The following is a 27,395-nucleotide window of genomic DNA, read 5'->3' on the forward strand; positions in this document are numbered from 1 at the left end:
AATCCCACACTGAGGTCAAAATTGAGATGAAAGCATAGGTCAGTGACCTACGTTTGACATAATGGTGTAGTAGTACTTTAGTCGTACACATGTATCTACCTATTCAGTTAAAGCGAAGCGCCCCACTGATCAACCCACAAACCTACAACTGACGTTGGCTCCATCACCTTTAAATTAATACATATTCAGTTAATTAATAATAATTAGAGGTTCTTATATACCGCTTTATCACAACCTAGTTCTTAGGTCGTCTCAAAGCGGTTCACAAATTATTATCCGTGGTTATAGGGCCTTTGCAAACAGCCAATATCTTTCTCAACTCCCTGGGGAGAATACAGCCGGTGCTGCCATTTCGGTGCTCACAGCTAGCATTCTACATTTCTAGCACTGCCCAACCACATACTCATTTACAGCTGAGTAGACTAGTGAAAGCGGAGTAAAGTATCTTGCTCAAAGATACAACACAGTGCTGTGTCGTGACTGAAACCTGCAACCCTTTGCTCACGAGCCCGGCGCCTACCACTAGACTACTGTGCTTCCAGTTAGATGAATGTTTGACTTATGGTATTACAGTTATGGAGCTATACACAAAGTCTAAACAAGAAGGCCAGGCATTAATATGTACAACAGGCTGACCAATGGAAAAAGATAAAGGTATCATGTGAATTGGCATGAAATCATCTTTATATCAATTTCTAATGCCAGTTTTCTAACATAGCCCATGTAAATATAACATGTAAAGGTTTAACCATTAACCCTTTCACCCCTATGTAACTTCAGTAGAATCTACCATACATTGATATGGATGAGTCTATTATGGTCTACAGTGGTGAAAGGGTTAACTCAATGATAATTTCTCTTGAAATGCCCCTCAATGATCTGAATTAAAGACCTAGCTTTGGTACGTTATAACAAGTAGCTGTACATCCACTTCTTAAACCTTAAAACTACTTCAATTTTACAGAAAAAAAGTATTTCTGTTAACGTAACATTTCACTTTTTATCACGTTTTCCTTTGAAAAATGACTTTAAAGCAAAAGAGGAGGAGGTGAACTGGAGGGTTGAGGAAGAGCATTACCTGGGGTAAGTCAGACTCCGCAAAGTGGTCCTTGATGTAGTGGGCGAAGGAGTCAACGGACGCCTTCAGCTGCGTCTCCATCACATTGTGGCCCTTCCTTTCCTTACTGAACATTGGCGAATCACTCCCTGGAAATCAATATAGCATTTAGTGCTGTATCTTATCTAACAAAGTATAATGCAAGGTACTCATTTGACATCAGAGTATATATGGAGATTGAAGCCTTTTCATCTAATCTTAAAATTACAAGTCTCTGTCTCTTTACAGGAAGACTGTTTGAAGCAAACTTTGTAGTGTTTAAATTAAAAACTAGACCTCTCAGGCTTTAAACCTATTCAATTATAGTCACAATGGCTTGTTAGGCATTAAAATGCAAATGCTCAGGCTAGTTTAATCCAAATCCTGCATAGTGCTCTTACATCTACCTGGTATTAGGTGATGGGGTCTCCTAAAAAACTATGCCAACAATATTTTAAACTTGAATTGACCTAAGGAACACGCTGGAACAATGTGTTTGATATCAAGAGCAAGACATTAAAGTATTGACCGGCTTCTCTATTTTTATTTGTACCTTTGATTTTTTGTTTGGTGACCTCTGCGGGTGACCATGTCTGGGCCTGCTGTTTCCGAGCTGACTGGTGTTTTGACTTGCCAGATTTACTTTTGTCCTTCTTTGTCTCTTTACGCACTGGAGCATTCTGATTTGTATTTCCTTCCTCCTCAGGGACAGGATCCTGATAATCCTCCTCTGCGGGGTAGGGATCTCTGGCACTGTGAGGACGGCCACCATTACCCTTGGGAGGAGATTTCTGGCCATACCCTGAACTCTTTACATGGGAAAACTTCAGACCTACGGAAAAGATATAAAGGCTATTTTTTATTTTTAACACAAACAGGAATTAAAAACTTATTTTGACAGCTTTCGAAAAAACATTTGTTTCATTTGTCAAGCAAAGAGTTTAAATGACCGGTGCCTCAACTCTAAACCGCTGAAAACTACTCACCAATGAGTATTCACTAAAGAGAATTTCTTCTCAGTTGATATGGTAACAATTTTCTAAACAAATTTAAATGTATGTACATGTGCTACTTTCTGGATACATTATATGTCATATGCAAGGCAATTATGAAAGTTAACAAAGATAATGAGGTAATATCTTTAAAACAGGTAGATTGATAACTTTCAAATGATGCTATAATATATAATATAGCATTTGTGTTTATATCGAAAAATATAACAATGGTTTATCAATTGTACTGACCTGTTTTAGATGGTGACAGTGACCTTGACCTTGGATCATCCTTGCTAAGTGAACGGGGTGACATCCATCGCCTTGGTGATGCTGACGGTGACCTTGACTGACTTCCTTTGAGTGATGACCTAGGTGAAGGTCGTCGCCTTGGAGATACTTGCTTTGGCGGTTTATCTTTTCCTTTCTCCAATTTTTCTGGTTTCATTTTCTTTTTCTTCTGACGTCCTCTTTCCATAATGGACTGTACACAAAGTGAAGGTAATTGGAAATTTCATTAGCAAACTAGTCCTTCAATTTTGTATAGAACCAGTTGAAGTAACCTGAATAATACAAGTATGTACATCAGAACACCTTTACTTGGAACTGGTAACTGACAGCCAATCAGAATTGAAGAACAGGCAATAAACTCACTACCGTTTATATGTTCCCAAATGAATGAAATAACTTTGAAATTCATGCCATAAACATAACAAATTACTACTTCTTTATTTAATAGATTCTTTTCTATTTAAACATAATAACTGTCCAGAACTAACCAATCACATTGGAATTTTATGTTCTCTTAACCTTTTTATATGCAATACAAATTAAAACATGTAATTCAACTAGTCATACCAGCATATGTATAGTTTGGGACATTCTTTATGCTATATCCTACTTTGAAAATCTATTTCCACTTACATCATACTACTTCTACCTCCTCATTCTACCGGAAAATGTATATCCTACAACTCCAGCTTTAAAACATGCTACTTTCAATATAAACAGGTTTTTTTTTCATGTATCTCCATGCATATGAAGCACTTACTTGGTTATTTTTCTTGAATAAAACACCTACAGTGTTATACTAGTAAAACCTAAACCCACACACAGCGTAGCTCTTTTGGCATGCGTTTAACTACATAACTAGGAACACAACAGCCAAACCCCACTGATCTGTGGACTATTTATTTGATGTGATCTCAGTGAATACAGTGAGGTCAATAACACACAAACCAGATCTCTTGTTGTTCTTAAGTGATTATGATGTGAAGGAACTATTTTCATATTTCTTTATTTTTTTTTATTTAAACCTGCTAATGCACAAATGCAAACTGGTATTGCCTGAAGGAGCAAGCATCATGCAGACTGCCTGACGGAGAGACAAACAGTGAAGCGGAACACTGATGGGTAACACCACACCTTGAACGTAACAGGATAACAGTTCAGGATCTTTCTCATATTTATTTTCATTTTATAAAATGAATTAGTAAGTATGGATGAATCAAAAGGAAGAGTAACACACATCATAGGATGAGGGATTTCTGTGAATGACAAAAACACAAGGGCAGATAACTCTTGTCTGTAGCCAGGGTATAGATGCTGGTTGGGAGGGCTGTTCCCTGGTTGGGAGGGCTATTATCAGTTTTACGTAGCTCTGAAGTGCAGTACATCACATAAAGCAGGCATGGCTGGCTCTGTACTTACCTTGGGTGTACTCTTTGACTCGGGCTTCAGATTACAACAACAAAACATTTCATACAACATAATATATAAACCGCAACATCTTGTCACCAAATATAACTAAGAGGTAATTTATAACATTATGGCTACATAAAGGTGAAAAAAAATATAACTGCTGAATTAAAATTCCTTTACATATATGTTTTGTGAAATGTTTACATAGCTGTAAGTCCAGAAATGTAAACTGAAGCAAAAAACAATGCTGTATACATTAAGATTGAATTGGATATTTGATGCTATCTGCTATCTGTACCAGCTGATGCAGCTGGGCAGACTAGATTGTATGTTTTACCATCTTATCTTAGTAAAATAACTTACCACTTGTGTGACAGGGTTGTATCGCTCTGTGTCGTCTGTATGAGAATGGTCGAAGCCCCTTGCTGAGTCTGGGACCGGAGAGTAGTCGTGTCCCCTGGTGCCTGTCCCTTCATCATTGTCTATACGGCGCTGTCTCTCCAGACCTGTCACATAACACCATACATATCACTATAAACCCTGATATCTAGAATACAGTGTTATCACAAAGTCAGTGCTAAGTCTCATGGAATCGTTTTTAAAGGTAATGATATTTTTGTACTATAAAATCTGCACTATTGCATGCTATAGAGAGAGGGGCAGTAAAAAAAAAAAAAGTGTCTTAATCGTTTTAATATACATATCACATACATGTATGTATACATGTATTTGTGAAGGTTGCATTGAGTTTCGATCATAAATTACACCCATATTTTTTTTTTTTAGATATATCAGGATGGATATCCTGTAAGTACGTACGGTGGTACAGAGGTACAGTATTAAATCACCATGCATGTAATTAGATAAATTCTGCTGATGTATGTTTACATATCACATTACATATTACATATCAAATACGAAACTGTTAAAATTACTCAAAATTTTCAAGCATACAAACAGGTTTGACTTTTGTGTAATTATCCTTGATTGTTAGTTATGTCGATTATCCAAGTCTCATATTTCCAAAAGCATGCTCTAAAAGTCAAACTAGTGTATGTATCAGGCGAATTCAACCCTTTATGTGGAAACGCCTGAGACAAGAATACACCAAAATAATGTCTGCTATATAGTGTCTGGGACATAAGTTTTCCAGATTATCTGTGTATTGACTAATGAAAGTTCCCCTGCAGACTCTAAACAAAAATCTGTCACTTACTTCTTGGACTTTTTGGACTGTATGGACTCCGTCGTCTGTCGGACAGAAGCTCAACATCCAAATCCTCTAACTGGTTCTCTTTAGACTTCTTCTCTAACCGTTCTACTTCCTTGAGTATTTCCTCTACATTTCTCTGCTTTCCTTTAAAAAAGAAAGTTGATAACATCAATCATTTAATTACTATAAACTATAAATGAGATTTTTTTTCCGTCAATAACTCATTTACTTTCAGGACAAATAATCAATTTTCATCAACCATATTTACGAGCACCAAACTACACCAAACAAAGCAGAAAGTCTGACCTTCTTTCTCTTTACTTTTCTGTGTTTTCTATTGCTTAGACACTCTATGAAAAAAAATACACGATTCTGGCTGATTAGAAATATTTGAGCAACATTTTTGGAGGGGGTAATGCTTGACAGGGAAAACTAGGTTTTGAAAAGTGTGATGTTACATTATAGTTTATAATTTTTAGATGACCTGTAGAAATATGCAAGTTGTACATGGACAGACTTAGTTATTCACAATAGAGATAAGAGGTTTCAGCCATCAGTTATATGAAAACTATTTATAAAGAAGAAATACCGGTTTATGAAATCTGTTGATGTGTATGTGTCGGGGGATGGAGGATGGGGTTGAAAAAAGTGTGTTATAACTACACTGAGAGAATAGAGCAGCATATTGTGCTTCAAACCTCAACTTTTACATACCTTTCACAACATCAGGCTTTTCAGAAATATTTTCTACTGGTACCATGGCATACAGGCAAACACCATACCTTAAGGTAACAATGTACCTGGTTCTAAACTAAGTACTTTCTGTATCGTTTGGTGTTTCTGTAAGTACAAATAACTTACCTGTCTTCAATGAAAGATGATGACAGGATAAACATGATAACCTACCTGGTTCCCCACTAAGCAACTTTTGCATCATCTCGGTGGTGGAGCGGTTGCCCTGTGAGGACAGGTCGAAGGGCTGTGAGTCGTTGTAGATGGTAGGGGACAGGCCTACCTCCCTCAGGGCCTTGTGGAGCGCCTCAATCTCATGGCTGGTGGTTGTACCCATAAACCCTGTACAAAACATACACAAATCTCTTTGTTAACTCATTCACACCTGAAGACACGTTTGAACTCCTCCAGTTCAAAGGTTGGAATAGTTCATTAAGAAATTTCAGGGGTGAATGAGTTAATGAACTCAATAAACATGCATATCAAAATTTTTGAAATTCACAACTTCAGTATTTCAAACATAGACAATTTGTAGATAGGTTATTAATAAATACATAATGAAGTCCTTTGTTTCACCTTCCAACTGAACAAATCATTTTCTCTCCATTTTTTTTGCCATTTGTTTTAAAATGTCTTATTTCCGATTCATCACATAGGTAGGAAAATGAGAAAAAAATACTTCAGCCAACCAAATGGCTATTTGAGATATTAAAGGTATTCTTGTAGACGAATTTCATTACCTTTTTTGAAACCTAAATTGCAATTTCCAGTTAGAGATGAAAAGCTTTTCTAGTAAACAGACAGTGATATTGCTTTTCCGTCTTTGCGTATTGCAGAGTTATCTTCTCTTGGGAGCAGGTATTGATTGTAACGTCATTGGTTTGTGTGGGGAAATTGCGTCGTTTTCTCAAAAATTGATGACGTTACACTCACAAACCAATGACGTAACAATCAATACCTGCTCACAAGAGAAGATAACTCTGCAATATGCAAAGACGGAATAGATGTGTCATGATCATCATACAATTAACAAGTCAGATTCTTTGATACAGATAATGGTTAATCAATGTACAGGTTCTGTATCTGACCACAGAAATAATGCACAACAACAAAAAGTATGGTTTACAAAATAGATGATACCATGCATTTATGTCAAATGTTCAAATTACATACATTTAAATATACAAAACAAAATATGTTTACATGTACAGTAAAGCTTACTCTCATCCCAAATGGAAAATATCACACCTTGATTCACTGAAGTCATAAAACAGCTAAGGTCATACAACAATATTTCATTATTGCAGACTTCTGTAGTATAAACATTTAAACTGAAAATCAAATATTCTCCCGAAAGGAGACCAGGGATCAATCTAGACCTGATTCACTACAGTTTATGGGTAGTTTCCCCTACAGAATAAAATTCCCCTGTTCTTTGAAATTCTCCCTATGTGCTTCAAAATTCCCCTTTCAAGAAGAAAATAGCAGTTTTACTTCAAAACATTTCCCCTCTATGTTTTCTTTAAAGTTAAACTGTTAAAATGCATACAAATTATACATTTTCTTCAAATAATTTACATAAAAATTCTACAATTTTAATATTTGTCTTTAACCTTCATGGCGCAAGAGCCTTGTATCAAAATATTAATTTCTCCCAAATCTGAAAAAGATTAGATTCCCCTAAAAAACTACATTGATCCCTGGAGACTGCTTCCTGACAAGTAGAAACACACACACAGCAACACTTTGCTTTAACTGCCCCTTATCTAAATGAAGTACACCCTCGATATATAACGCATGTTGATTTTATACTGTAAAATCTTTACACGTTTCTTATTTCTACACAGTAACATAATCTTTAAGCCTTGGTACTGTTCCTCTATTTGTTTTTATATACTTCTATTATTGAGACTATGAAAAGTAACATCTGTAGGATTTTTCTTGAACTGAAAAATATTGAAAAATATTTTCATCATGCAAGAAAATGTTTTCACATTATGCATTTTTTTTTTTAAATATTCTGGCAAACACTGGTGAAAATTGCTAAACACCATGCAGGCACACCCTTGGGTAGTGGTATTAAACATGAGTTTTATATCTAAATGTGACATTAGGACTTAATTAATACAACATACAAACCACTAGTGACACTTTACATCGTTATAATACACACAATACAGTACAGTGAAACCTGTCTATTTCTACACCCAATTGGACAGAACTAATCAGTAAGATTATACAGGTCATCAGAGTATGTACAATTATACACAGATTTTCTCTGGTAGTTCATGTAACATCATTATTTTGGATTAGACAGGGGTCAGATTAATCAGATTTCACTGTATGAAGGATGGTAAATGTATGTACTTCAGTCACATGCAACATCAATGTTTTTTAATGTAAATATATGAGGATGTTTTTTTATGCTTTACACACGTGCACAACAATTAAAATGCACATGTATATGTGTTGTATGTAAGTACATATGTAGTACGATGAAAAATGATAAATGACAGTGTAGCATACAGGGCCAACATAAAAAAGAAAAACAATTGATTTGGAAACAAAATGTGCATGATTTAGAAGCAAATCCTGGATGATTAAGAATGATGGTAAAGGATGACAAATTTGGTTGTGCAGTCAAGTGAAAACTTCTCTGTATTTCACATCTGGATGTATTATGATAGTTAATTCACACATTGTTTGGGGTTGAGTGCTGAATTAAGATTATTTTTATTCAAAGCAGTCACTGTTCGATCAACATGTAACTTGATCGCAAAGAAAAATGACTAAAAGTTCAATGATGAACACATTATTACTTCAAGTCATCAAGTGAGCAAAAAAAAGTGGAGAAAAAAAATCTTTAAAGGCAAGCTAACAAGGAACCAATTTTCAATGGGCTGGTGAGAGTTTGTGTCATTAAATAAGACACGAACAACACAATGATTGATACAAGTTCAGTATATAAATTATATATCAGGACATAGGAAAATTATCAAGTGCACAATTTTTAAAGGAAAAGGTAGAATTTGTATGTGGATGCAATATGGGGAAACAACACAGAATTAACAACACACAAGAAGGAAAGGTATATACCATAGGTATTTTCTGGAGACATTTCTGATCACAGGAAGAAAACAGTGATAACAGTAGAAACATTTTGACAAAGACAATTTTGTAATAAAAGTATGAAAAAGACACCTCAATTCTGAAACTATTACAATGAAACAATAACAGGAAATATGCAGTTTCGAATAATTATCAGAAAAATGAACATGAAAAATGACGAAATGATTGAAATTAATTTTTATGGTGATATCATGATCAACATAAACTTCAAATATGGATGAGAGGATTCACTGCAAGGATATTACACCAAAGAAGTCAAAGTCACAATATCAAATAGGTTGGAAAACAGTTTTAATAAAAATGAAAGTGTTCCAAATGAACTTTTAATATGATGTTTTGATGAAAACAGATTGAAGAATAACATTCGTGAATGAACATTGACACATATGTTTAAACATATTTTTAATGGTCCTCATTTGAATTTATAAAATGTAAAAAAGAATTTTAAAATTAAAATATTCGTTAAGGTTATATGGGTTCTTACTGCAATGTGCACCTTCTTTAAAAAAGAGTTCCACAAAATAAATCTGTTAGCATGTTACATGAGCTGTCATTTCATTAAGCTTTATATATTGATGACAGATTTAAAAGAGCTCAGGATTACTTTAAATGAATTATATGTTTAGTGTTGACATTACACCTAACTTCACATCTACTGTCTAATAATTTAAAAAGACTTGCTGTCTATATTTCTATAATTATCTATGTACAACGATTAAACATTCCAGCTGACACCCCCCACTACATGTGTGTAGCAGTATCTACCTGTGTGATGTCCGGAGTGTTGACCTCCTGGACCGTCCATCTCATCATTGATTCCTTGGTCTCCGCGATCCCCTTTTTCGTGCATGCCGCTACGACCGACCATTGGCGACCCGGTTGTGTTCATTGTAGACTCCATGGAATCCATTAGCGACACTGAAATTAGTACAGTTAATAACTTGTGTATTTATTTTGGCAAGCCTATGTTCTAAACATATGTGTTATTCAAGTACAAGTTATGTAGAAGGGATGAAATCATAAAATTACCTATCTATGTTGGTTTCTGAAAAATGACCTTTCACCTCTAACATAAGATCAGTTCTGAAATCACTGGTTGTAAGGTTTCTTTGAAATAGCCCTAACCAAGTCCAAAATAATAACATTTTGTGGTGTATTATATATTTTTTGTAATTCTTGTAAAAAAAATAAAGAATCAACACTGCTTATAAGATTGAAGTATAATGGAAATCCCTAAATTAAATTCGTAAATGCATTTCACAATACATGTATTATAGGACCAGTATTTTAAGTCATAATGCATTGTATAATGAAAGATCTTGTGCACAAAAACTGTACAAAGTATCTCTTATCATCACACAGACTGAATAGAACTTTATATTCAGACAAGCTATTTGGCTGTCCCGTTCCCCATGTCTGCATTGATGTAAATAAAATTGGCCTAGATCTTCACATACCTTTTGACAACATGCTTGGTTTTTGAGAAGGATCCTAGAAATAAACATGAAAACATATTTGTATAACAAATCAGTGTTTAATGTGCAATCAACAATTGACAAAATCAAAACAAACAATCAAAATGAAAACAACAAAGGTATATATATGATATTGACAGAAATGGAATTAATTAATAGAATATTGATAAAAATTAAAGCAATTTTGACAAAACTGTTAATTTATATTACCCAGGCACATTGCCTGTCAGGGATCTAAAACATGTGTTGTGATGCCTTTCCCTCTCCTGTTAGAAGACCTTGTTAACTTCTCTATAATAGCTATTTCTATTATAACAAAGACCTTACCTGAGTGATTTGCTCATCAGACTGCTGGGGGTCAAAGGGTCTGTTTGAGGGAGTGGTGAGTGGCATATCTTCTTCAATGTCTTCTAATGCGGCTAGGGTGGCAGCTGTCTTGGCAGCACCCTCCGGAGACATGGTGGTGGCTGACTGACTCAGGTCCTGGTTCAGGCGTCGGAAGTCTAGCGTTCCATCAGCGTTTTTCTCAAGGTCCTACAATGTTACAGTAAGTAACATCAATGTGCATATTAAAGTATACTTCTAGTTCCTTTTCTTTACAAAATACAAGAAATTTGATCTAAAATGGTGTTTTAAACAGGGTAAATTCTTATGATTTAAGTTGAAACAGGTGACCATGCATGGTTCACATACTTTTTCCAAATAAACAGTTGTTCAGAGAACTAAAAAAATATTCAAAATGAAACAAGAAGCTTCTTTCCAAAAATATCATAACACTTGTTTAACACTATGATTCAAATCTAAGCTTGTTTTTTATATACCAAAAGATTTTAAGAAAAACAAATACTCAAAACGTGTATGGCATATTTGCATTGTATATTTACCCTAAAAAAACTTTCTTTATCCCTTATTTCATCAAGTGTTTCTAAACCTGGTCGACCTGAAAAAAAAGCACCATGTATTAGATAACAAATTCGGCCAGGACCAAACATAGATGATGGGATTTAAAACTAAATATTTGTGGATTGACAGCTACAACAGAGTATGAATAAACAGAGACAAGGTCTGCTTTAAAGCAAAGAAACATAGAGCTCTTTTTAGTCAAAGATGCATTACATAACCTAAAATCTGAGAACAGAATGAAGAAACAATTGTTATTTAAACAAAATAATAAATATGTCATATAAAACAACTATTGTACATAGCCGAAATCGACATCAATTTTGTGGACAACTCGTACACATTTTACACCTTTGTGTGCATACGCTTCACTGGTCGTTTGTCTGGTGAAGGTGACAGTGTACATATCGTACTAGTCATCGAAACGTCACATAGAAAATTTTATTGGTTGTGTAAAAAAAAAAATCATAATCCATACTTTCCAACCTGAAGAAAATGTTTAGAATTTAATATGTAAGTGTGTAACCAAAATACAGTGATAATTGAGCTTATCATGATCAGCCACTGCCTAGTCTTATGTCAGATAGGATGAATACTAACTTGTTTTCTCCGACCCAAAGCTGCTCTCCTTTCCTGCTGCCGCAGCTTGCCTAAGAATGTTAAAATGTTTCATAATAATTCTGTGTAATATCACGATATCACAGTATTAATTCACAAGTCTACTTTAAAATACAATACAGACAGATCCCTTCAGTATCTAGTTATATGTATATGAATTCCCGAAAAATATGTATACCACGATCAAAGTGTTTCTTTTGAGGATATTGATCGGTATATATAACTTCCCACAATTTTTAGAACCTTAAAAAGAGAAATCAATTTTATAATATAAATCAATCCTGCCCTTGGTAAGAGCTAGTTTTTATTTTTTATTTTCATAGTTTTTTAATTTTCAAGCATTTTCAAAGATATGTTACATAGCATATGAACACACCACACGCATCACTCATTGCATGCACACCATTCATCATCATCATCATCATCATCATCATCATCATTACATCATCATCATCATCATCAAGAGTGAGGTTATACCAGACTACACATACCTGTCTTTATTGCTGTCCTCCTCAGATTTCTCAGAAACTGCAAAAACAAAGTTAGACAAAGTCAGCTAACTAGGATGCTGTAGGAACCCCTGTAGATTTGGTGTTTTCTTCTGAGTCCTCTGCTTAACGGAAATCGATTAGACCAAAATAGGTTTGCTAAATGAATTTCATCATCTGGAATCTTTACCTATTCCATCTGTGCTATTTCTATAACATTTATGCTTCAGTGCCCCACTTGACCCGTGTACTGTTTACAGTTTTACACTGTGTTGCCCTGTGTGATTTCATTTGTTGCTGAGCTATTAAGACTAACATGTGCATCACCATTTTGCAATTAAATGATTTCTGTAAATTGAGCATTAAAATTGGTTCAAGAGATGGATTTACATGTTATGCTGACTAGCAAAATATCTTAAGGACGTGATTACTGAAACTAAAACCTTCCTACAATCTAACATCATTACAGTAACGACTTCTAAACAGCACATTATGGTGATTTTCTCCATAGTGATAGGAGATTTAAACAACACGCACCTGAAAAATTATCAACAGTATCTGATTTGAAAATTCATGTACACCAAAATCTTTTTGATTTTGTACTTCTCTTAAATTTCATTATTTCTTGTTTCTAACTATGGCAGCACATGATCTTAGGTCTAAGGCGAGAGTTGGCTAAAACATTTTGCAGGAACTCATATTATCAATATACTGATTCATTGCCTTGTGGATGAAGAACTGAGATTCATACCCAAATTGTCTTTGCAACAGTCACTTACTGTCTTCCAGGCTATCCTTGCTCATGGATGTCCCTGTGTCTCCCCGGCCCCGCACCCCTCTCTGCTTAGTCTGCCGAAAAGAAACCCAAGCCCGTGTTCAACATGTAGTTAAACACAAAATATATGGGAAATAATCGAAATAATAAATCATTTGACATTACAAAATATTTGAAAAGGATTAATATTTCTCCTAAATGTACTATAAAAACACTGTGATCAAAACAATGTATGTTATTAATGATGAGGGTGACTCAGAAACAATGTATGTGCTTAATATACTGATTTCATTAATTTTTTGCAATGTCACATTTTCCCGAAATCTTACTCTCTTGTTCACAAAAGATGATGTGTTGCTGAAAGGAAAACATTTTGAAAAGAATTTGTCTGAAAAAAAATGTGCAGAGTTGGATTTCCAAAATGTAATTTGATTTGAAACAACAATTCCATGGAAGTTGATGCAACACCTGCATCAGTGTAGGTGGAATGCTGGCTGATTGTAATGTACTCATGTTGAAGGAATGAAATGCAAGACTTTTGCTAATCATGTAGTATCGATCACATTGCAACAATTACAAAAGTTTCATCAATATCTTAATATTTGTCTCACAAGATAGCCTCTCGAGTCACAAGATAGCCTCTCGAGTCACAAGATAGCCTCTCGAGCCACAAGATAGCCTCTCGAGTCACAAGATAGCCTCTCGAGTCACAAGATAGCCTCTCGAGGCCATCAGAGAATCAGATTGCAGCAGCCTCATTCAGTATGCAACTAATCTGGCTGAGCATTAATGAAAACAAGGCAAACTGTCAGGATGTACCTCTATTGTTCAAAGTTTATAGGTCACAGTGAGGTCATAGTGACCTACTTCTTGCACTTGCCATCCCAAAATGTCCTGGCACACCAAATATGGTTACTCCAGGTGAATCAGTATAGAAGATATCACCGGACAAATATTTTCAAAAGTTAAGGTCAAAGGTCAAGTCATAGGTCACAGTGACCTTATTCTTGCACTCTGCACTTTACCATCCCAAGATGTCCTTGCACACCAAATCTGTTTGCTCCACGTGAAATAGTATAGAAGATATTGGACAAACTTCTTGGACGAAAAGACAGAAGGAAGGATGGAAGGAATGAAAGACGGACGAGTGCAAACCTATAGCCCCCCCCCCCTGGAACCAGTGGGGACTAATAATGGAGAAATAAATATACCAGCCAAGTTTCATCAGAATACATTAATTCCTTAAACAGATTGAGTGGAAACAAACTTTTAGGTCCTGTTCACACACTTGTTGGGTGTCTGGGTTATACACAGTTCAGTCTTAGAGAGATGACATGCAAGAGCAACTGTTTATAGCTTGGAAACCATGCTTAAAGCACATGCTGATGAAATTGCAAAGTGATCACCAAATCATGAAGAGCTTCATGGGTTATACAAAAAGATTTAAGCAAATGCCATATAAAACGTGACATATCAATCAAGCTCTTTTGGTATAGGTACATTATAGGTATTAACGGCAAAACCTTCACATAATGCCCTTTACTGGCTTAGTGCCAACATTTTTCAATTTACCTTTTTTTGTCAACAATTCCTAAGCATCTGTTTATATGTTGCTCAACCCTTTATAATGCCAAAGATTGGCTAGATGAATGTTGGCAGTATAATGGGGTTTAACAGTAGTACTCTCAGTCTTATATACGATGTTAGACATCACACTTTGTTAGCTTTTATATTTACTGCAGGTTAAAACTCTCTAAAGGTTGAAATAGTATTTACTACAGGTTAAAACTAAGTGGGATTTCCAGTAGATGATTCAAGGGGGAAAAGATTGCGTAGGGAAATAAATAGTACCACACCATACATATATTACAGGCTGTAGCGTTTCGCAGTATGAGACAAAAATTGATGATCTCAAATTGACAATTCATACGTATACAGTGAAACCTGTCTAATCTGAAACTACACAAGGACACAATGTATCAGGTCATGTTAGACAGAATGTCAGGATACACAGTTCTTTCAGGTAGTTTTCATAAGGAACAGGATTGTTATGTCGATTTTAAAAAGTATGCTGGAATACTCAGGTCTTCTCAGGTAGAAATGGGATTACAGATTTATGTTGAATACTGATGGAATACTCAGGTCAGATTAGACAGGTTTCATTGTACTAAGTAACATCCAGTAATACTAACATCTAAACATGCAAATACAACAGCTATATGTTCCATGCTCATACAAATAATGCCAAACATGAAAATAATCTGTTAGCGACTTCTTTTGGAAATCTTCCTTTGACCTTTTTGATCAAAATACAAAATATGCAGACAATTTTTTAATGTTTGGCATTAATAATGTGTATCATGCTTTAACTAACTAACAGTGAAGAATATAACAGACAACGAATAAATAGTCAAAGATATATGTAATAAACAGAAAGTTGTCCCAGATATACCATGGCAGCAAATTTACCTTCAAATGGGTCCTCTGTAATCAAAGTGCAAGATGCATATACATAAGCTCACAACATCAACTTTAAAGTAAAATTACCAATTTGAAATGTTAAACCTTCATGTTTCTGGTCATCTTACTAAGCTTTCTTTGGACAACTCATACTTTATTCAAAATATGATTTATGAAATAGCTTAATATATATAAACATTAAGCAATAATATTTAACATGAATGTATATTCTACTGAGGTACTGTCCTTAAATGACCAGAGATGTTGATAGGACGTTGAACGAGCCATCCTTGTGATTGTTTGATGAAAGAATTCAATGACTGTCTTTAAATGTCTGGCTTTTCACAGACAGCAGGAACAATACAAGTAGTATTCCGTCTTTGCGTATTGCAGAGTTGTCTTCTCTTGTGAGCAGGTATTGATTGTTACGGCATTGGTTTGTGGGAGAAAATTACGTCGTTTTCTCAAAAATTGATGACGTTTCTCTCACAATTCAATGACGTAACAATCAATACCTGCTCTCAAGAGAAGATAACTCTGCAATACGCAAAGACTGAATAACTATTTCAAATTTGATGTTGGTGTATCTTTCTCTGATTTTTCTCACTTTGAATTGTACTGTTATACAGGTATGTGTATCCAGTGGTCATCACGAGGCCGTAAAGTGGCCATTTATATTAGGGTACATGTATCATAAAGGGCAGGGACAGTGATAAAAATCTACCTTCAAAATGAAAGCCATTTTTGTACATCATTGTATATATTGAAAGTTTACATCTTCATGTCTATTAAAAGCATGTGTAACATGAAACATGAAGCATTAACATGGCTTTTGGAATTGATGCACAGGGGTGTACAATTACAATATTGATCGCATCACAATGACATGCACACAACATATAGAAACAGAAATAAATCCTTTTAACCCTTTCACCACTGTAGACCATAATGGACTCATCCATATCAATGCATGGTAGAGTCTACTAAAGTTACATAGGGATGAAAGGGTTAAGTACATCCAAGATAACCTTGGATATCTATTCATCCAGATAAAGGAAGAAAAATGACTTCACATTACTACCACAAACAGATCACTATGCTAGCTAGAATATTTTCAAACATTCGTGTTAAAAAACCAGAAAGAAAACAAAGCTCATTGACCAGTAACTATCAATTATAAGTATGTACATGATACATGTACCAGTATTTTATCAGAGTAATGTTTAAATGCAAACAAACCAGGAACATGCAGAATCAATGATAACTACATACCACTACAACAAACAGGTATCACTACATGTAGCTAGACTACTTAAAAACATTCCTATTACACACAAAACATTGCTACTACCTTCAAGACTTAACTCATCACATACATGTGCAACCATTACTGTTTTAATGAAAAAATTGGTTAAATATAATAATTTTGGAAAGATTCTGACATTATTCTATTGGAATAAAATCCTACCCTTTCTCTAATAACTTGAACATACCTCCTTCTTGCCGGTGCGAGCTTTTTGTCGCCCCTGCTTCTCCTCTGGTGTGAGTTCTGGAGTGGAAGGCTCCACTGGGGTAAGGGGTGTCTGTTTCGGGGTACTGTGTTTGGGTTCGGCTGGCTTCTTCTTCTTCAGAAAGCTTTTTCCACTTGATGTCTTGCCTGATCGATGACACAGTATTCAAAAATTTGTGATCACCTGACCTTGAACTTGAACAATTTCAGTAAAACTATCACTCCATATTCCCATAGTAATTACTAGCACTGTAATCTATTAAAATCAAACATCAAAAATATCTCAATGCTTTTGATGGTCTTATTTCATATTAAGTCCAGTTTTCATTATTTTCACTTATAGGAATTTAATTTAAATTTATTGCAATTTCGTACTTAAATATAGTAAATTTAAATTGTGAACGTTTTCTCAACTCTTATTATTTTCATTCTCAAGAAATCAAAGATCTGGGCCCGTATTCATGAAACCGTTCTCATGCTGAAGCATGGATTCTGTGCTCAAGCCAGCTTTCTTGTAACTCATGGCTTCTAGTTTCTTCATTTTTTGTCCAAAACTTTAACAAAATAAAGATTTTTTAAATAATTTATAACTGGAACAAGAAATTAGACTTGAGCACAAAATCCAGACTTGAGCATGAGAACCGTTTCATGAATACAGGCCCAGAATTTGTCTTTTTTGGCAATTATTGATTATGCTTTTAATGGCTTACTTAACCATTTTTTCACTACTACCAATCATCATTTCAGTGTTGTCGATAACAACTAGTACTTCTTAGTAAGTTTTATATATATTTAGCAAACCTGAGCCGAAGTTAGCTCCCATATCATCATCGTCGTCGTCATCGTCACTCTGCATCCACCAGGGCTTGCTTTTACTTTTTGGTGTTGTCTGTTCCTTGGGTGCCAGGTGTTTGCTGACTTTTGCAGAATCCAGGGATCCATCATCGGATGAAAAAGACTGCCAAGGACAAAATACAACTGACTTAAAACAGAAAGTTATGTACCAGGTAATTAAAGTGCTCAAGGGGGAAGGTTGGCTTATCAAAAGGACATTGAAATAACATTTGTTGGCTTTTTCTAAACATTTTTTCCAGGTTGGTAAATATTGATTTTGGAAGAGTTCTTTTTACACAAACAATTATTTTTTCGATGTGACGTTTCAATAACTAGTAAGATATGAACACTGTCACCATCATCAGACAAATGACCAGTGAAGTGTATGCACACAAAGGTGTAAAATGTGTACAATAGTTGTTATATATGTACCGAAATGACTCGATTCAGCTACGCTTTGTTTAATACTTGGAATCGAGTCATTTCGGTACATATATCACAACTAGTGTACATACGCTTACAGCATAGCTGAATACACATCAATTTTTGAGGACAACTCATACACATTTTATACCTTTGTGTTCATACACTTCACTGGTCATTTGTCTGATGAAGGTAACAGCGTACATATCGTACTAGTCATCGAAACGTCACATAGAAAATGTTATTGGTTGTGTAAAAAGAACTCTTCATAATAAATAAGCGTTTGTTGGCATTTCTACTAAACTGCAATATATATGGATGAGTTTATTATCAGGCACAGGCTTATTGCCAGATAAATATGGTACGTATGTATGTACTATACTGTTTTATGCAGCGTCTTTCTGCTTTATTGTATGTATTGATTAAGTCTGAAGGCATCTTGAAATAAAATTTCATGTAACGAAGTCCTGATTATATTGAAAATACACTTACTATGATAAAATGAAAATTTTATTGTGTACCACAAATATTGCAGAAACTCAAATATAAGTATAGCATATATAACTTCAATAAGATTCATCAGTTTGGAAATATGTGATATCAAAGGTTTACTTTTTACACAAACAATGTACGTATTAAACGTGTCACACCGTTTCAAGACCGACTGGTCCCTTTCAAGTTTGTCAAGCTATGACTGAGTGAGCGATTTGTATTATTTACCTGTACAACGATATCACTGCATCAGATAGGTTACATGTAGGGTGTAGATATTGCCCCCTTTTTTTCAGGAAAACTCAGAACATGAACAGAAACAAGGGGGACACCAGCTGAGTCATCTGTATGACCCGATACTGACATAACAGGGGAGGGGGCGAACAAAATTGTTTCTGAATGTAAAACAATGAAGGAAACAGATGAATGTTTTGCGTGGAAAAGCATTGATTACTATGCATATTTTTAAGGTCTAGAGGCTAAAATCTGTAACTGGAACCACGTATATAATACAACTCTATATACATTTACAAACCTCCTTCAAAAAAGCCTCAAACTGCCGATCAAATTCTTTTTTCTTTCCTTTTGGTGGCATGATTGTTGATTATGTGACCTTTATAAAAATAAAACAAAATACATGTTCTTATAAAATTGTGATATAGAAACTCAATACGCAAAACTGCTGATCAATGTAGACCTGCAGTTCACATATATTTCATAGTCAGCGGTTTTTACTTAGGAAATTAACCAAGTCTTAAATATCTCTCAAATGAACATCTAATGACCATTCTGCAATATCTACCGTTACTATATTGTACTATATTGTAATGGGCACTGTGCAGTCAGTATAACTGCTAGGGTTGAACAGGGACATATAAAGCAGTTAATGTAGTATATACGTCACTCAATAATGTTGTGTCCTTGCAAACTGCAATTGAGTGGGATTATTTTGAGTACACAATTTTGCTCATAACAAAGTAGTGATAAGTGTAAATGCACAAATGGAGTTTATATATCAATATGATGCAGACTATGTGGTATCTTAAGTCTTAAGTGGTAGGACTCTGGGCTCGTGACCGACGGGTTGCGAGTTCATGGCACGGCACTGGGTTGTATCTTTGAGCAAGATACTTTACACTGCATGTTCGAATCTACTCAGCTGTAAATGAGTACGTGGTTGGGCAGTGCTAGAAATGTAAAATGCTAGCTATGAGCGCCGAAATGGCAGCATCGGCTGTATGCTCCCCTTGGAGTTGAGAAATATATTGGCTGGTTGCAAAGGCGCAATAACCACGGACAATAATTTGTGAACCGCTTTAAGACAACCTATGAACTAGGTTGTGATAAGGAGGTATATATATAAGAACCTCAAATTATTATTATCATTATTACAATATTAAATGGTAGTAATACTTATGTCAAAAAGCAATGAGTCATAGCATCATACTGATCATGAGCTGTGTACACTTCATCACTTGTAATAGACCCGATCCAAACCTGCTCAATTGAATTGGCTTAATTTCCCTGATGCAACCAGATGTGGTAATCTTACTAATCTATGATCGTGAGTTATTTATACACATAAACAGTACTCAGAGATATATATTCACAACGTAGTGGAACTGGACTGGACCAGGTAGCTCAATTGGTAGAGAGGTCAGCAACCGTCTATAGATCAGAGGGTTCTGAGTTTGAATCTGGGTGTGGTCATGCTTCTCTCTTTTCCTGTTACAGTGGTGACTGTGACCAACCCATGTCTCAATCATTGAGTGTGTGCTTGGCAAGGGGATACCCGAACCTGTGTTGTAACTAGTGATGTCTTTGGGGGCGAAGACTTGGAAAAAGGAGAGAGGAATGTATATGGAATTCAGGACTGGGTTGATTGTCAGTGACCAGGTAGCTTTAAATTGGTAGAGTGTCTGTCTGGAGTTTGGAGGGTCACGGCTTCCAATGCCAGTCTGGCTTTGCATTTCTTTTCCTAATTTTAGCACATCATTTTATGTGTCTTTGATGGGTTGATGTAATGTAGTGCCAAGTTCTATATAAAAAAATGATTGAATTTGAAATCCATAGCCTTATACATGTAAGTAATCTCATTTCAGTATCTTATTCTTATAATATGTGAGCATGTTTATATCATAACTATACAGTACAGTACTCTGTTCTGTGTGTTATTGTTTACTGGTTCTGATGCTCTAAAGATCTCTGATCAACATATTGTGAAAACAAGCAAAGGCAGTACATGTACATAATGAGAAACTCTTTCATATTGTAAAACAATCTACCCAATGTATTTATTTTTAGAGTGAAACAACGTTATACCGAACAGACAATCACTGATGAACCATATAATAAAAAAGCTGCCGTAAGACTCCGTTCTAATGGTCTACAGTACAGCCTGTAGCATCTTTTGTCAATTTAAAACTTACGATTGTTGTCAAAACGGACAAGTTGTTACATGTCAACAAAGAATATATATTTGTTTTTCGTCTGGTTTGTGGATATTTTGGTCATTTTATCAAATTCCTTTCATGTTGACATTAAGAAAATATCGGCTAATGAAAATGCATAAAATGTGTTAGACGGTTTATATCATAAATACGTGGAACGTACCTGTCAAATTTTGGGCCTCATATTTAGCATTTTTCCAGTAAACACGATTTTCGACCTTCGTTTAACAAAGAGTTCCAAAACTTCTTCAGTGTTATCTCCCCCTTGACCGTGCGTAGCACTGTCCCTTTCATTTGTTTTGTGACCTATGAAACTCAATATATATGCATTATTTCTGATTTCTTCATCATATTTTTATCATAATGAGATAATGTTCTGAGCAAAAGATATTGTTCAGTTATGTTATCCCCATCGCATGAAACAGAGAAACATAAAATATTGTTTAAACTAACTCTTCAAAGCGCAAGCATTGTCAGCTTGTGAGTGGTAGCTTAATATCTAAAAATCAGAAATATAATATTAAGTACATATACATCTCAGCTAAAATCTAGGTTTTTTTTTCTTTATACATATGTCATGGAACATATGATGATTTTCAAGTATGTTTCTTTGAGGTGATTATTTAAAAATCAGTGATTGTTGCTGATAATGAATTATCTTTTTTCATAATTTTTAGTTCAACTGATGCAGTATTGACAAAAAAAACACCGTGAACACATCACAAATCATGACCCATGTATCACAGAGGATGCAATTCCTGCTTTATAATCATGAGATTCAGGGAAGGAATTACCACAAAAATGTTTTTGTGGGAAAAAAGGAATTATGATAAAATATTTCTATCGCAATTAACTACTAAATGGGCAATTTAAGCAACTTCAAGTAAGAGAAATGCCAACTGTTTGTTGTTTATAAAGAGATGCAACACAGCAGGACTGCGACATTAATCTTAATTAACATACACACTTTAGCTATTATGCTCTATATACTGTCCCTGCTTTAGGACTTTGAGTATTGACCTACTTGAATTTTCTGTATATAACATTTACTATATTGTGTATGCACTATAATTCCACTTTTGAAGTCCAGATAGTGCTGTTGCACGGGCTCGAACCAATGACCCTTGGCTCTCCAACCCGATGCTATATGCCTGAGCTAAAGGGAAATTCCCTACAGCTGACGCTTGTAAGGCAAACTAATTAATACAGTCCAGCTAATGCATCTATTACTATTATAGCTGTTGACAAGTTCCATGAAAATGGTACATGTAATACAAAAGCAAGCAAGTACCTTACTTGAGAAAGGATTATTACAGATTCAAGGGAGCAAACCCAAGTACACTCACTGGTGCGGTACAGCAAACACTAACAAGAGGCCCAGAAGGCCTGTATCGCTCACCTGAATATAGCAGTCATAGCAAAATATTCTCATTAAATATTATATTGCACTACAAATATTTCCCTTGCAAACTTTGTCGGCTCCATCTGTTGAAACTACCAGCCAAATAATATTTTAAGATTCTATGCATTTTAGTTTTTCTTCAGAAGTTGTTTGACACATTTTTCCCTGTGACCTTGTAAGTAGGTCAATGCCATTTTCCTTCTCAAACTTTGTTAGCTCTATCCCAGGAAGCCACCAGCAAAATATTATAATTTTATGCCTTTCAATTATTCAGAAGTCGTTTAAAGAAATTGACATATTAGACCACTGTGACATTGAAAGTAGGTTGAGGTCATTTTCATTTGCAATCTTTGGTGAGCTCAATCCCAGGAAGCCACCAGCCAAACATTATAATTTTATGCCTTTCGATTATTCAGAAATTGTCTGATGTTTTGACATATTTGACACCTGTGACCTTGAAAGTAGATCATGGTCATTTTAATGAGGAAATTTATAGCACTCCATCCTAGGTACCTACTGGCAATATATCATGACCCCATGTCGTATGGATCTTGAGAAGAAGATTGTTAAAGTTTTTAACATATTTGACCCGTGACCTTGAAAGTAGATCAAGGTCATTTTAATGAGTAAACTTTATAGCATTCCATCCAAGGTACCTACTGGCAAAATATCATGACCTTATGCCTTATGGAACTTGAGAAGATTGTTTAAGTTTTTAACATAATTGACCCCTGTGACCTGGTAAGTAGCTATAGGTCAAGGTCATTTTAATGAGGAAACTTTATAGCACTCAAGCTCAGATACCTACTGGCAAAATATCATGACCCCATGCATTATAGAACTAGAGAGGATTGTTAAAGTTTTTAACATATTTGACCCCTGTGACCTTGAAAGTAGGTCATGGTCATTTTAATGAGGAAATTTATAACACTCCATCCCAGGTACCTACTGTCATAACATTATGACCCAGGGCCTTATGGAACTTGAGAAGAAGATTGTTAAAATTTTTAATATATTTGATCCTGTGACCTTGAAAGTAGGTCAAGGTCATTTTAACGTTATAGCACTCCATCCCAGGTACCTACTGGCCAAATAACATAACCCTAGGGCCTCAAGCTCTTCAGAAGAAGTCGCTCAAAGAAAAAGTTGATGGACGGATGGACGACGGACGCCGCAGTACGGCATAAGCTCACATTGTCCTTCAAGCCAGGTGAGCTAAAAAGGAAATGATAAAACAACGGCTCTGTAGTCCTGGCTTCAGATTCTTCAGGGAGGGCAGCTATAACACATAACAGCCATGTATCTTTGATAGGGGCTGACCTGTGGTGGTCTTGTTTTAGATATAATACTTTCAGGGTCCAGATGTTCAAAACCCAATTACCTTAACACAACTCATCCATCTAATATACTTGTTTGTTTGTTTGTTTGTTTGATTTTGTTTAACGTCCTATTAACAGCTAAGGTCATTTAAGGACGGCCTCCCCTGTGTGCAAGATGATGCATGCGTGTAGTGTTTGTGTGTGTATTTTGGGAGGCTGCGATATGTTCATGTTTGTCTTCTTGTGATAGCGCGGAACTGATGCCGACTTTATAGCGCTCCTCACTGAAACATACTGCCGAAGACACCCAGCAGGACGCCCCACCCGGTCACATTATACTGACAACGGGCGAACCAGTCGTCCCACTCCTAATTTGCCGAGCGTTAAGCAGGCGTAGAAACTACCGTTTTTAAAGACTTTGGTATGTCTCGGCCAGGGGACAGAACCCAAAGCCTTCCTCACAGGGGCGAACGCTCAACAAATGGCCAAAAGTGAGGCATTGTCAAGGGAGACAATAGGAAGAAGAAAGTTATTTAGAAAGGAGAGAAGAGATAAGGTCCCAAATTTAGTCGCCTCTTACGAACTGTATATATTATTTTAGAAATAAATATTGAAAAATATTAAAATTGTCTGTTGATATTCAAAAAAATCATCTACAGAGAGAAGTACATTTCTCAAAAGATCAGATTTTGAACATTTTGTCAAATACCTATAACATTTTGAACAACTTTTCACAAAAACAAACTAATTATATGACATCATTTGTCAAAACATTTAGAATTTAATGATTATGACTGCAAAAATGTGTCAGATTTTTTCTTTTTCAAAAAGTCCTAAAATCAAAATTTGAAAAATTCAAATCCAGTATTGTATCAGCCTAAAATCTTCAAGTCTTCATTATTTTTCTCATTGAAAAATTGTTGATTCATCCACTACGAGACACTCCAGGAAACAATCACTTTTCATGACGGGTAAAAAAACAACAAATGAACTTTTTTTCACACATATGCTTTAATATCACATTCAAATCTGCTGTACATTTTCATCATCCAAACAATATCATAACAATTTTTTCTAATGAGTTTTTTTCTTTTCTTGTTGATGATTTACAACTGGAAACCTCTGACAAAACAAGCAATTGATGGCTGATGTGTGAACTGAAAGTGATGTACATTATCATGATGAAAAAAACAGCACAAGCAATGAAGTTTGTAAAATGATGTAAATATATACATAAAACATGGAACAATATGATGCTACATGAGATTGCCAATGACAAAATAATTTTGGTAACACTTGCTGAGCATCCAGCACAAATCACCATAAATAATAATATTTAATGATCAATATATCGCATTTAAAGATTAATGCTGTCATACTTCTCAACTTGTATTATGATGATATATTCATTACATGTACTGGAACAACAATTTAGAAAAAATGAATGGTTTCAGTTTGGAAAAGTTGCAAAATGTCTGATTGTAAAATCAGCTCAAAATACTTTGAAACTTTTTTTTTATAAATAAAATCCAAAATTACAAAAAAAAAAAAAAAAAAAAAAAAAAAAAAAACCTGATAAAATAATTCCAAATTCAATTTCCTGAAACGATTAATTAATCAAGCTAGGTGATTAAAATGATGAGTAGAGGCAGTGTTGAAATATCACTGAAGAAATATCTTGCAAAAATTAACAAAAAAATGTCGTTTAATATCAAACTTGAAAATATATATATGAAATAAACATTTTACAGAAAAAGATGTCTGAATGCAACATGAGGGACCAGATGTTTTGCTCTGAATAACCAGACTTATAGATTGCACCGGTTCAACTTAGAAAAGACTGTGTACAGAGGGACCTAGTTAAAGGTTTCATTACACAGGTTTCCAGATAGTTAAAACAGAACATCAAACTTAAGGATCCCTGTCGCCCTGCAATCTGGTTTTTCTTATATACAGTAACCTCCCCTTAATAACATTTTGGATATACGGATATAATTGTAGCACTAACGTTGACCAGACCGCTCAGTTGGTAAGAGAGACAGTGTCATAAATTCAGGTTCTGGGTTCGAATCTCAGTTTAGACCAGCTGAACGTTTTAAACTCAGAACACTTGTTGTTTATCTTATCTTATCCAGAAAATCAGTTTCCAATGCGTAGTAGGGATCCATATTACAAATGTTGAACTTGAAGAGTAACACAAGTTACACAATTGACATCTATCAAAATATATCTGGATGTATGTAAATCATGGATATGATGTTCAATTCTGACAATTTTCTTGATGATAATCAGTGCTAAAACATCGTATCATTTCTATCTTGGGTAAAAAATATTTCCACAGGTAAATTGTAATTATCGTCTGATGAGGAATGTGTAACAATTCTACAACACAATTTGTTGACATTATCAAAAATACTGAATTATTCTAATTAGTGTTGTGTTCAATAAACAATATTAGCTTACATTTTAACTTTGAGGTATTATTTCTTGTTGCGTCCCATGACCTTTACAATACAAACATAAATGTCAATTCTCAAGTTTGGAGCACATACACCTATTCCGTCTTTGCGTATTGCAGAGTTATCTTCTCTTGTGAGCAGGGATTGATTGTTACATCATTGGTTTGTGTGAGAAAATTACGTCGTTTTCTCAAAAATTGATGACGTTACTCTCACAAACAAATGACGTAACAATCAACACCTGCTTACAAGAGCAGATAACTCTGCAATACGAAAAGACGGAATAGTCATAATGGTAGCCTCATCCTACAGCCTTTCTAATGCCATAACTTAACATTTTTAATTTCCTGCACTAGAACACTTATGAAGAATGATGGCAATGACTGCTAACAAGACACATCTTTTGCAGCATGACGGTACACACTCCTAATCCGAGCAGCTAAATAATGCTTTCAAAACTTAACTTTCCAGGTTCACAACTCGGCAACCAAAACCTAAATCTGGTCATCTTGAATAACGAATGAGAAATAATTGATCCAGGACATGCTGACCATAACTCATTCACCCCTGAAATTTCATAATGAGCTATTCCAACCGATGAATTCGAGGAGTTCAAATGTGTCTTCAGGGGTGAATGAGTTGATATATAACAGATGGAAACAATTCAAATTCCAGTGTTGGAGGAAACTTAATTATGTTAGATTACTTTACAATTACTTATATTTTGTTAATTACCCCTTCATAAAAGTATTGATAGTCGGCATCAAATTTAGCGTTAAATGGAACAAGTGGAGGGCAGTTCAAGGACAATACTTCGCAAAGCCGTCAATGTGAAGTAATTTGACGATTGCAAGATATTTTGTTCAGAAAAAAAAATGTTCAGATTACGGTAATAATGAGCCAAAGTGAACAAAAAGATTTACACTT

At 35.0% G+C, this 27,395-nt stretch overlaps 1 protein-coding gene across 4 annotated transcripts in view; it reads right to left on the reverse strand.

The window, feature by feature from the left end:
* The window catches only part of LOC110447703 (centrosomal protein of 162 kDa-like), a 38,077-nt gene extending 16,556 nt beyond the window's left edge, over nt 1-21,521 (reverse strand). For 2 of the 4 annotated variants that reach the window (XM_021493557.1, XM_021493556.1), the window contains exons 1-19: nt 21,452-21,521; nt 19,374-19,451; nt 17,891-18,047; nt 17,073-17,236; nt 15,589-15,603; nt 13,124-13,193; nt 12,348-12,384; nt 11,839-11,888; nt 11,223-11,278; nt 10,666-10,872; nt 10,321-10,354; nt 9,629-9,781; nt 5,909-6,076; nt 5,006-5,146; nt 4,153-4,295; nt 3,799-3,822; nt 2,341-2,572; nt 1,650-1,928; nt 1,079-1,206 (exon numbers count right to left, since the gene is read on the reverse strand). In XM_021493557.1, the coding sequence (XP_021349232.1) occupies nt 1,079-1,206; nt 1,650-1,928; nt 2,341-2,572; nt 3,799-3,822; nt 4,153-4,295; nt 5,006-5,146; nt 5,909-6,076; nt 9,629-9,781; nt 10,321-10,354; nt 10,666-10,872; nt 11,223-11,278; nt 11,839-11,888; nt 12,348-12,384; nt 13,124-13,193; nt 15,589-15,603; nt 17,073-17,236; nt 17,891-18,047; nt 19,374-19,433 (2,118 nt within the window). In that variant the 5' untranslated portion in view covers nt 19,434-19,451; nt 21,452-21,521. The remainder of the gene's footprint in view (nt 1-1,078; nt 1,207-1,649; nt 1,929-2,340; nt 2,573-3,798; nt 3,823-4,152; nt 4,296-5,005; nt 5,147-5,908; nt 6,077-9,628; nt 9,782-10,320; nt 10,355-10,665; nt 10,873-11,222; nt 11,279-11,838; nt 11,889-12,347; nt 12,385-13,123; nt 13,194-15,588; nt 15,604-17,072; nt 17,237-17,890; nt 18,048-19,373; nt 19,452-21,451) is intronic. The other 2 variants (XM_021493558.1, XM_021493560.1) reach the window with 2 other exon arrangements.
* Between the last annotated feature and the right edge of the window lie 5,874 nt (nt 21,522-27,395).

The sequence above is a fragment of the Mizuhopecten yessoensis genome, unplaced genomic scaffold (genome assembly GCF_002113885.1).
Source record: "Mizuhopecten yessoensis strain PY_sf001 unplaced genomic scaffold, ASM211388v2 scaffold3575, whole genome shotgun sequence".
Classification (NCBI taxonomy): Eukaryota; Metazoa; Mollusca; class Bivalvia; order Pectinida; family Pectinidae; genus Mizuhopecten; species Mizuhopecten yessoensis.